At 40.5% G+C, this 12,186-nt stretch overlaps 1 protein-coding gene across 1 annotated transcript in view; it reads right to left on the bottom strand.

Annotated features, from left to right (window-relative positions):
- Positions 1-12,186, bottom strand: part of myo3a (myosin IIIA) — a 180,296-nt gene that overhangs the window by 13,045 nt on the left and 155,065 nt on the right. Inside the window, exon 25 of the mRNA XM_060825714.1 lies at positions 1,029-1,135. Coding sequence (XP_060681697.1) covers positions 1,029-1,135 — 107 coding nt within the window. The remainder of the gene's footprint in view (positions 1-1,028; positions 1,136-12,186) is intronic.

The following is a 12,186-nucleotide window of genomic DNA, read 5'->3' as shown; positions in this document are numbered from 1 at the left end:
AATGTACTTCACTTCCTTAGACTTTTGAATCTTGGAAGAGCTGTGCAAAGCTGCAGAAATTTGCACAATTACGTCAACAGCCAGAGGGGCGGCATGGTGGCTCAGTGTTTAGCATTGCAGCCTAACAGTGACAGAGACCCGGGTTTGATTTCAGCCTTGGGCCACTGCCTGTGTGGAGTATGCACATTCTCCCCATGTCTGCATGGGTTTCCTCTGGGTACTCTGGTTTCCTCCCGCAATCCAAAGATGCGTGGGTCAGGTGAATTGGCCATGCTGAATTGCCCATAGTGTTCAGCAGGTGTGTACGTTAGGGGCAAATGTAGAGGAATGGGTTAGGGTGGGATACTCTTCAGAGGATCAGTGTGGACTTGTAGGGCCGAAGGGCATGTTTCCATGCTGCAGGGATTCTATGAAAGAAATTAACCAAGTAACTTGTAACTATTTGGTAATCTTTTTATGTTGTATAGATGCTGCTTAATATATGTCCGGTTTTGAGAGATTAAGAGGCAGCTGGCTGGAGTGAGAAGCTTCAAAATGGCACAATGACTGATGCCATGATCAGTTTGTATACTTCTATTGGACAATAAGTATTCCTCCAGCAAACACTTTTGCAAAATAGCGGTCAGTGCTCTACATCAGAAGTGTACGCATGTACTATGTGGAACCTAAGGACATCATTGCATCCAAAAACTGTTTGCTATCATGTCCAATTTTATCCCCACTGAACTAGATCATTATGTGATGAATGAAAGAGGATGAAAAGGAGCTTTCATTAAGGATTGCTCACTACAGTGGGGAGAATTAAAACACAATTTAAAAGGGATTTATAAAAATACGTAAAGTAACACTTGAAAAGTATGTAATATACAAATTGCAAGTATATGAAAAGGATAAAGGAAAAGAGCAGAAAATGAGCAGTCAAGTTAAGAAGTTCCAGGTGAACAGATAGCCCCAGCAGGACGTATACTGGATTACATTTCTATAAAATAGTTACGATAAACATGACAGGATGTGCTGATGTGACTTACATGGATGAGGTTGTAATAGGTGCTGTCTTCAGGAGTATTCAGTGTCTTTGGTGGTTGTGTTCGTCTGGGGGTTCTTTGTTGTTTCTGATCAGCTCCTTTATTGGGACCTAAAGAAGGGCAGAGCTGTTAATTTTCCATCACCACATTCCTCCTCAAAGCTAAATAAATTTCAGAAGTGAAAATTCATTGTAGATAAATATTAAATTTTGTATCTGATTTTGTACTCAGAGCATTCACTCTTCTCACCAGAGATTTGTCTTTTTTGTGATCTCTCTTGCTCCATTTACCTTACCCTCCGACTGGATCGCTCAAGAACTCTGTTCACTGTCTCAATCTTTTCTTGTTTCTGCTAGCTCAGTGCTCAACTCCTGATTGAAATGGGACAACCCACTTTTTCAAGTGGTCTTGACAAACAAAGACATTTTCAAATGGTCAACTTGACTCCATATTGATTTTCCAAATTGTTCTTTGATGGTAATGATTAAACATGATAGAGAGTGCCAGATGTACAATGAGAAAATACTGAAACTGATTGTGTTTTTTGGTACCAACACTTATGACAGATTACCAGAAAATAAAATAATTTATCACAGAATAATTAATAAATAGTTTCATAACACATGGCTTATTTTCACACTGTGGCTTCCCTGAGCTATCCATTAAGTTCTCATATGAGTGCAGTGAGGCAAACTCCCCAGCATTTGCCAGTTCTACACTGTGACAGAAGCAACTTGCAGTGTTAGGCTATTCTACATGACCTTCATCCACAGAGTAAGTAATTGTCTTCTTTTGAATGAGTCATATCTTGGAGTTCAGAAAAATGGGAGCTTGACTTACTGAAACATGTCTGATTCTGAGAGAGTTTGATTGGGGAGATATTGAATGGATGTTACCCCTCTAGAGTCCAGGGTTATTAGAACTAGAGAATATAGTTGCAGAGCTGGAGGTTGCCCATTTAAGATGGAGATGAAAAGGAGTTTCTTCACTCACTGGGATCTTCAGAATTCTCCATCCAAGAGGGCAGTGGAATCTGAGTCATTGAATATATTCAAGACTAAGGCAGACAGATCTATGAGGGAGTCAAGTTTTATGAGAAACAGGGAGGAAACTAGAGGTAAGGCCAAACTGAAGACCACATGGACCAAGACAGTGGATAAGCACCATATTCTCAAGGATAAGTAATATTGTACATATAATACTGGCCTAGTCTGTAATGTCCATGTCCTGTAAAAGAATATAATAAATGATAGGCCATGATACAGCTGAATGCTTCAGCAAGCTTAAGGACTAAATGGCCTACTCTTGCCTCTATTTCTAATGTTTTCATGTTTGAGAACAAGAACAAAACTGGGATTAGAAATTGCCGAGCCTGTAGAGTGCAGCTGAGGATAAATCTTGGATGATTGGATGCATTCTCATGTCATTGCTATAGTCTCAACAACATCCACTGCCCAGTACTGGCATTGCTGCGATTGAAAGGATAACTGTCGACCAGATTTCAAGGGCAGGACTTCCTCACAGATTCCACATGCTGAACCACTCTGAATTAATTAAGGCACCTTCTGGTGTAATATCACTCCAGGTCAGGCAGCTTCTGAATTGATGGGCTCAGGATTGACTTTTCCATTAGGTGTTGGAGAATACCCATAAGGTTCATATTATTTTATATTATGGTTGCTTCAATGAAAATGGGTCTACAGAGTTTTTAGGTCCTTTCCATGTCATGTAGCTAATATCTCAACAGCCCTATTAGCTTTATCTTCACCTGGTTTCCCTCAGTCATACAGTTTGCACGTCACCCATTTAAAAAAAAAATTTACAGGCTGCTATAACTTTGACCAGTACAAGTTTTATCTGACTGCATTTGTAAGCCCTAGCTTCCTCATTAGAGTACTCCTCTTTTCTGTGCTCGGTTTCTCATCGGCTGCTCTAACAGCATTAATTGTTTTCAAATATCACTGCTGACTGTATTTGCTGCCAGTAGAACAGATATAAGAATGCTATGACGGATGATGGTAATTTAAAATCACAGTGGTGTAAAATTATTACATGTCTTCATCAGGTTTTGTGTCATCAACTAGCAGCCTTTCATAGGGGTTGTGGAAGATTGCAATAATACACAAATCCAATTAAGTACAAATTTCCTATTGGGAAAAACATTTTGCTCTTACATTATTTCTAATTGAGTAGAACAGTTAATATACAATTACATTTAATAAAATGGCTTAATATTAATAAAAAGTGGGCATTTAGAAACATTACACCTTCTTTTATAAATGAGGACTGTTGGAAGTTTTTACTTCATTTTCTTTGTGAAAATCTTGTTTAGGAAGATAAGTATGATAAAGAGGTTTTCAAAGGCTGGAGAAAGGAAAATAGTTTTTTAATAATTTATTCCAGGGATGTGAGGTTCAGTGGTTGGGCCAGCATTTGATGCTCATCCCTAAGTGCCGTTGAGTTGGTTGCCGACTGCCTGCTTGAATTGTTACATTTAGTGTAGGTACACCCACGGTGTTATTATGGAGGGAGTTCCAGAATTTTGATCCAACAAAAGTGAAGGAATAGCAATACCAAGTAGGTTTGGTGAATGACTTTTAGAGAAACGTTCAGGTTGGGCTAATTTTCAAGAAAAAGACAAAAAACGAAAAGGTTGAATGATCCAGAAATTAAAATAAAACTTTGAATGTGCTTGTCTTCATCTTTTTTCCGATTTTCACCTTCAAAGTGATTTTGTGACAGGACAGTCTACTGGAATTCATAGTTTTAAAGCTTGTAATTTTTGAGGTAGACCCATACTGACAAAACTGCAAAAGGAAATGGAAGCTCTTGGTTTTGAGGGAAATGAAGACCGAAACTAAAGTTGCCAATCAGAACATCTGGAGAATTGTAACCACATGAAACCAGGTAAAAGGACATAGCCATCTGAGCTCAGATGATGGTACAATATAGGCATGCTCAAGACAACAGAGCTTGGAATCAGGATCGCAAACAGACAAATCCACAGTTACTGCTTCTGTTTCAGTTCCTTGAAGATCATATTAATGGATCCATGCCAACAAAATCATCATTAACAGAGTTGGCAAGATCCTGCAAACCCTTGCTGTTTTGGGACAGACCATACCCATGGAGCTTGACATGGTAGTTTGCTGTTATTCTCTGGAAAAAAAAAAGAGGCACTGGAATTGTTTGTGAGAAAGACACGCATATTAAAGGATCTTTGTGAATGTTATTAATGCCAAGTGGAGGGCTGAGTAAATTTGCAAGAACTGCATTAATTGTGTGTCCATCATTTAACGTGCAATTTATACTTGCCACAAGTTTGCTGTTCATTAATGTTTAAATTTTGTTGATTTTGGGTTTGATTGTTGCAGTAAAAATTTTAAAAAGTGAATTCCTGGCTTTTGAGTTTTCCACTAAAGTTGTTTGGAAAATGTAGTTTTTTTAAACTTTGTTTCAATGGGATCATAACAACACATATCACTGTTTTTGAAGGTAAAAACAATGACTGCAGATGCTGGAAATCAGATTCTGGCTCAGTGGTGCTGGAAAAGCACAGCAGTTCAGGCAGCATCCAACGAGCAACGAAATTGATGTTTCGGTCAAAAGCCTGAGGAAGGGCTTTTGCCCGAAACGTCGATTTCGCTGCACTTTGGATGCTGCCTGAATTCTGTGCTTTTCCAGCACCACAAATCCAGTAACTGTTTTTGAAGTTTGTGGGAAGTAAATAGGATTATATACTAATATTACAGAAGAGAGAGATATATTGGCAAAGCTCTTCATCTTGTGCTCATTAGGAAAAATGCAAGAATTTCAGATTTCAAACAATCACAACAATTTACGCTGTGGGAAGAAAGGTGTTGATTGGACAGCAAGTTAACTTTGAGTAGATGATGTATTGCAATGGGAAAAACAACACTGCCCACCCACCATTAGGTCTTTTCCAGTGGCTTCATGAAAAATAAATGATACATCTTATCCCTTTTGGGAGAGCAGCCATCAAGCACTGTCATTTTTCATTTGTCTGTACTTTATGATGTAATTCAAGTCAGTGTACAATTTGCAAACAAATTAAACAAAATTTGTAGCAGTCATTTTATCTATGGAATGCTATATCCCTTTAATAGAATTTAATTCAAATCTTCGGAACTAGAGGTTATCTGATGCTGCCAGAAGAGTAGCAAAATGTAATAGAACAATCACCTGGGATGTCAAAAGAGGTCAGAGTCATGAGCACAGCCCATTCAGTTCTGAAAATTCTATTCTGGAAATAAGCCTCAGTATAAAGACAGATGTCCAGATATATTGATGCAGTTTTGGTTCTAATTCAATGGATCACAAACAAGCTGAGAAATTGTCTTCTGTCTCTTTAGGGGAACATGTAACAGAGTAGAGGCAGTTCTTTTTTGTTCACAATTCCCACTTCTAGCCATTCAGTCATAAAAACACCATTAGATTTTAGGTTTATATAAAAGACTAAGATTTTTAACTATTGTTTTACTGCATCTATTAAGTTAATGGTCTGTTTTCTAAAGGAAGTTGGAAGACTGTTCAGTTGACCAATTATCCTAAAGAATAACATTTGCAGCAATGCGAAGCTCTAGGGCGTATGGAAGTCAGTGAAAGCTAGCTGTGAGATCTGAATGCTTGGCAAACCCCTTAATCTACTGGCCAGGAATAAGACACCAGACTTCATTCAATGAATAAAAAGTACGGGGAGTTAAGATGCTGTTTTGATGACTATTGTTAAGATTAACATGGTAATTATTTCTGAAGATGATGATATGACCTATGTTATTGATGAAAGATAAATTGAGATCTGGCATCTTATAATTAAAGCCCCTTTTGTAAAGAGGTACTTCTGGTTCTGGGAAAGTCCAGATGGCTCTTGTAATAAACAATTGTGTATATTTTCCTGCAGGCTAGCTTATCACTTTGCTCATTGTAGTCAATTAATGATCTGGTTTATTTTAGAAATAGGTTATTGTATACTTAGCTATATATTTTTACTTTATATATGTACAATAATGCTTTATTTCAGTTGCTAGGGGAGCATTGTTTGGAAGTCTAACTCAGCCCTAACATGTGTATTAGCTCCATATGGAGTGTCAATTTTCTCTGTGCTTCGCTGCTGAAAATAGCAACTCTATAACTATCTGTTTCAGAATATCTCATATTGGTGTAGGTTACACAAGAACTCTTTAATTACACAAATCTTTAGGGCATTGCTTAAATGATGTCAGCACCTGTTTTGCACTATCTTTAGGTTTATAGAGAGGGTTAGAAGGAAAAAAAGCTAGTATAAATTAGATGTCTTGTATCTATTGCAGGACAGTGTAAGCTAGGGGTGTAAGTCACAGTCTCTTGTGACATGGTGAGGATTTTCAACTCTTTGGAATGTGTGCTGTTCCAATCTCTTTGCAGTTGCTCCACAGCATCCAGCAGCAGGCCAGGGAGCTAGTAGCCAGTGCTCCAGACAGATCTATTGATTGGCACAGGGTAGGGGTTCAGCTAAACACCATCCTGCAGTGGGAACCCAACATTCACCACACCCACCTCCATTCAACTGCCACCTCCAACCCCATCCCAAAGCGGTGGCCTGGCAACTTTCCCTGGTCTTTATGGAAATTCTTAAAGAGGTTAGTAAGAGAGTGCTTCCACATCGAACTTGCTCCTCCTCTGATGCTGAGGGTCTCTGCTAGGCCTTCCAATTTTAAGAGTGTGTAATTGATAGAGAACCTGTCTCTATGGACATTAAGGAGAGCCGTTGTGAAAATCTGAGATTAGTGACCCTCTCTGATTGATTTTCCTCTTCACTGACACTTCTTACATTTCCTGTCCCAAAAATGAATACAAAGCATTAAGTGACAATTTCATATCGAATGAAAATGGAGAACAATAACTGTGATCACTGTCACATTGTCTAACCTAAACAATCTAATCCACAATATATGTCACACTTCACCACATTAGTGGGCGGCACAGTGGCATAGTGGTTAGCACTGCTGCCTCACAGCGCCTGAGACCCGGGTTCAATTCCCGACTCGGGCGACTAACTGTGTGGAGTTTGCACGTTCTCCCCGTGTCTGCGTGGGTTTCCTCCGGGTGCTCCGGTTTCCTCCCACAGTCCAAAGATGTGCGGGTTAGGTGAATTGGCAATGCTAAATTGTCCGTAGTGTTAGGTAAGGGGTAAATGTAGGGGTATGGGTGGATTGCGGGTCGGTGTAGACTTGTTGGGCCGAAGGGCCTGTTTCCACACAGTAAGTAATCTTATTTGATTTGCGATTTTAAAAGGGGTACCTAAAGTAACAGCAAGCTGCTTCAGAGGCAGTGCGGATGGAACCAGAAATTCAGCTCAAAGCAGTGTGACACCATCAACACAGGCCTGCAGGCAGAATTTCTGTTCTATTACTTTGGCTGAAATCTTGTTGTTTTCAAAGATTGTGCCTGGAGGTGGCCTTAAGAGTAGGAGGAACTTCTGCTCAGCAGCAGGTTGGGTTTTCCGTGTGATTACATTCTTCTCAGCTCATTACACACATATGCATGGGTAAAACACAACATTTACTGGCCTGGCAGGCAGGAGATTCTGCCCACTCCTCCCTTGCAATTTAGCCTTATTTGCACCACTGTGGCACTGCTTCTCACATACTGGGTTCACATAAACTAAAAAGGAGCTAAAGTATTAAAGTGGTAACCCACTAACTTTCATCATTAATGGGAGATTGTGGACGTCAGAGAGTGTCTTGGTAAGATGTTCAGCAAACAAGGATGCTACCATAGAAGATGGCTTCAGAATGAACAGCTTTGCTGGCATCTCAGGTGCTTTAAGGCTAAATGTCAACTGATGCCCTTTGATGACACTGAACCTCTTTTCATTCAGAATCTGTTGACATACAACTTTCCCCATATTACACTCCTCTTATAAAGAATACATACAGACAATCACTTTTCAGGGAACTAACATCTCTCCCTGTAGCTTTAGTATACATGCACCCTTGCTGACGTATCTTAATGCTTCTCTCCCAACATATGTATTAAATATGAATCTATCCTGACCTGAGGCTGCTGACCTCTTTCAGGTGCAGGCCACTGAGCTAGAAGGAGAGCAAGGAGAACTTGCTGGTGAAGGGGAGATTAAGAATCTGCAGCCAACTGGTGTGATATCCTCCAATCTTCTATTCCCGGCTACACATCAAACATTGGCATCTTCATGAAACCTTAGGAAAGGCAGTGACTCAGAGCACAAATGAATCTTTGCTTTTCTATGCTTTTTGCTAATCCCAGGCAAAAACAAAAGGTCATTTCTACCAACCCTTAGGCCCATTTCTACCAACCCCTCAACTGGGAAGTGGTTGACATAAATGCCAGGTCTGAAAAAGCTACCAGTAATAGTTGGATGTGCACTGACTTCAAGCCATGGATAAGTTCAACCACTGGTTTGGTGAGGGAAGTCTGAGGAACCTTGACTTCAAATGCCCCATCCCCTCAAAAGACGAGGGAGGTGCCATTTTGTTCTGGCAGGGAAGAGGAATGATAGACAGAGATTGCCTTTTTGAAAAAAATTAACCTATTTTTCTAACCAACCTGTTCAAAGAGGTTATTGGACACCTCTGGACTTGCATCCAGACCTTCTAGTCTCAGAGTATGGACTCTACCACTGTGTCATAAATGGGCCTTCTCATCTGAGGACATTCCAGGGGGTGCCATTCTACACCATTCCCCCTTTGCCAGTGATCCAATCACATCCATTAAGTCAGGCTGAGGATCTCATGTACAAAAGGCTATGAACAGTGTATATGTGATATTCAGAGTACCCTGGCAACATCCTGCCAGATTCCTAAACAGAAAGAAATTTCAGTCCCTCAACGTCCAGATTACTTGTGACCACAGGCAAGAGTTCTTGCTGAGTGCTGAGTTGCTTATTGAAACAAACACGATTCTAAGGGTGAATAAAAACCAAAAGAACTGCTGATGCTGGAAATCAGAAACGAAAACAGAAATTGCTGGAAATGTTCAGCAAGTCCGGCAGCATTTGTGGAGAGAAATCAGTATTAACATTTCAGGTTCAGTGATACTTCCTCAGAAGAACAATATTCTGTAGGCACTTGACAGTGTAGATGCAGAAACGTGATTTCCCCTAATGAGAGAGTCGAGGATGTGAGCCTTTAGTCTCAGAGTAAGGAGTCACACATTTAAGACAGAGATGAGGAGGATTTGTTTTCTCTCAGGTGTTAGTGAATCTATGGAACTTTGTAGAAGAGCTCTGTTGAGGGCTGGATCTTTAAGTATATTCACGACTGTGATAAACAGATTTTTAATGAGGAATGGAATTAAGGGTTTTGAATTTCTGTCTCTTCCCAATTAATAACCCCCTCTTACTAGCACCCCATGAGGGTCAAGCTTTCAAGGAAGGTGATCACGCACATTTGCAGCATCCTTGAACAACACCTTTTTCCCAAATGAAACACAGAGGTAGAAGTGGCTGTGAAAGTGGCCTGTTACCTAACCCTCAGCACCCTGACTCTGTTTCTGAGCTGGTTGATCAGCTTAGGTACAAGGAGGGGGATGATGATCAAGTAAAGCTGTAATGTATGTTGGTCTGAGGTGGGCTATGCAGGAGAATGCTGGAATTTGACACTTAGTTGCTATACCAGCCAGCCTTTCCAACCTCCTTAAACCTTTTAGGCACTGTTTCTTTTTGTTATCATCAATTCATAAAATCCCTACAATGTGGAGCAGGTCATTCGGTCCATTGAGTCCACACTGACCCTCCAGAGAACATCCCAACCAAACCCATCCCCACACCTATCCCTGTAACCATGCAGTTCCCAATGCTAATCCACCTAGCCTGCACATCCCTGGACATGATGGACAATTTAGCATAGCCAATCCACCATACATGGACATCTTTGAATTGTAGGAGGACACCAGAGTACCGGAAGAAACCCACATAGACATGGGGAGAATGTGCAGATACCACACAAAAAGTTGCCTGGGGCTGGATTGAACACAGATTTCTGGTGTTGTGAGGCAGCAGTGTGAACCACTGAGCTGCCCCAAATTTATTGTAAAGATCATCATTGCTGGGAGTATTCCAGAATTACTGATTTTAATAGTTGTGGGATTTAAACTCATGCCCCCAGAACAGTCACTCTAATCTAGTGATATTTCCACTACACCACCAGTATTCATGCACTGGCTAATTCAGCAAGCATCTATTGCTTACTCTTCATTACCCTTGAGAAGGGTTCACATTCAGGTTTCATGCTTCCTAGGCCATTTGATTTGTGAAGCCAGCTTCTTCCACATACACTGACAAACATCATTTTATTTTAGTGCCTCAGATCCCATAGCTGGACATCTGGGTAAAAGTTGAGACTGGGAGGCTGGGAAGCCTTCTCAGATCTCCTTTACATTTGTGAAGCCACAGAAATCAAGGTACAGTTCAGCCATTATGACCCTTTCACTAGAAAGCCTTCCTTTGGCAGATTTTATGTGTCATGTCAGCAACACTCTTATAGACTAATAAACACAGAAATGGGATGCTAATGGCATGGCTGAGTTAAAGAGCACTTCAGTGCCTCACTGCAATTACAGACAGCTTTCTAGAGTGATACATTTGAGTCTATTCAATTAAATTTATGCCTTTTAACTCTGTTTCTCACTCCATAGCTGTAGTTTGACCTGTTGAGATTTAGAGCATTTTCTGTGTGTTCCAGGGAATAATGAGCATGACAGGATGTGAAATGTACTCCAGTGACCCACTCAAATTCAAGTGTTTATTGTGTTTTTTTTAATGAAGAAAACAACTTCTATTTAGTCTATTTTGCCTTTTTTTAAAATTTGGGGACATTAAAAAATCCTAAGTGAATACTTTTTTTGTTTCAAAAACATTAAAGAACTTTCTATTTTCAAATTCTATCTTTGGCAGTTATTATCTTTTCTGAAATATCTGATCATTAGATTCAATTAAAAAATCCCTTTGCCAGAATTCAAAACTCTCTGTTGCATTTTTGGCCCCAGCTTCGCAATTTACTTCAAACACATGGCTTTGTATGTACTTTGTACTCTTTCAACTGCTCTGTTGTGCATATCCTATTTCATTAATTCCACAAATAAACATACAGTCTGAAATTTTCAGGCCTGGTCAGTGTTCTGTTTCTGTCCTATGTTTACCATCCTCCAAAACCTTTTTTCCAAATCTATTGATTAACACTGTCAGCTAGATCCAATAACTATTCACCTTTTTCTTGTTTAGATGAGAATAGAATCTCTACAGTATGGGAACAGACCCTTCAGCCCAAAAAGTCCACACCAACCCTCCAAGGAATAACCCACCCAGACCCATTCCCCTTGACCTTAAGACCATAAGACCATAAGACATAGGAGTGGAAGTAAGGCCGTTCAGCCCATTGAGTCCACTCCACCATTCAATCATGGCTGATGGGCATTTCAACTCCACTTACCCACATTCTCCCCGTAGCCCTTAATTCCTCGAGACATCAAGAATCTATCAATCTCTGCCTTGAAGACATTTAGCGTCCCGGCCTCCACTGCACTCTGCGGCAATGAATTCCACAGGCCCACCACTCTCTGGCTGAAGAAATGTCTCATCATTTCTGTTCTGAATTGACCCCTTCTAATTTTAGGGCTGCGTCCACGTGTCCTAGTCTCCTCGCCTAACGGAAAAAATTTCCTAACGTCCACCCTTTCCAAGCCGTGTATTATCTTGTAAGTTTCTATTAAATCTCCCCTTAATCTTCTAAACACCAATGAATACAATCCCAGGATCCTCAGCCGTTCCTCGTATGTTAGACCAACCATTCCAGGGATCATCCGTGTGAATCTACGCTGGACACGTTCCAGTGCCAGTATGACCTCTAGACACTATGGGCAATTTAGCGTGGCCAATTCATCTGATCTGCGCATCTTTGGATTGTGGGAAGAAAGCAGAGCACCCAGAAGAAACCCACGCAGACACTGGGAGAATATACAAATTCCACACAGACAGGCACCCTAGGTGGGAATCAAACCCGGGTCCCTGGCACTGTGAGGCAGCAGTGCTAACCACTGAGCCACTGTGCCACCCTCAGGATTGCTGACTTTGATCATTCACTTCAAATCTTTAAAGCAGCTTTGCACATTCTAATTTTGGAAAAAA

This window comes from Hemiscyllium ocellatum, chromosome 5, assembly GCF_020745735.1.
Source record: "Hemiscyllium ocellatum isolate sHemOce1 chromosome 5, sHemOce1.pat.X.cur, whole genome shotgun sequence".
NCBI classification, from domain to species: Eukaryota; Metazoa; Chordata; class Chondrichthyes; order Orectolobiformes; family Hemiscylliidae; genus Hemiscyllium; species Hemiscyllium ocellatum.
The sequence above is the reverse complement of the archived record's forward strand: the minus strand, read 5'-3'. Positions and strand labels throughout refer to the sequence as shown.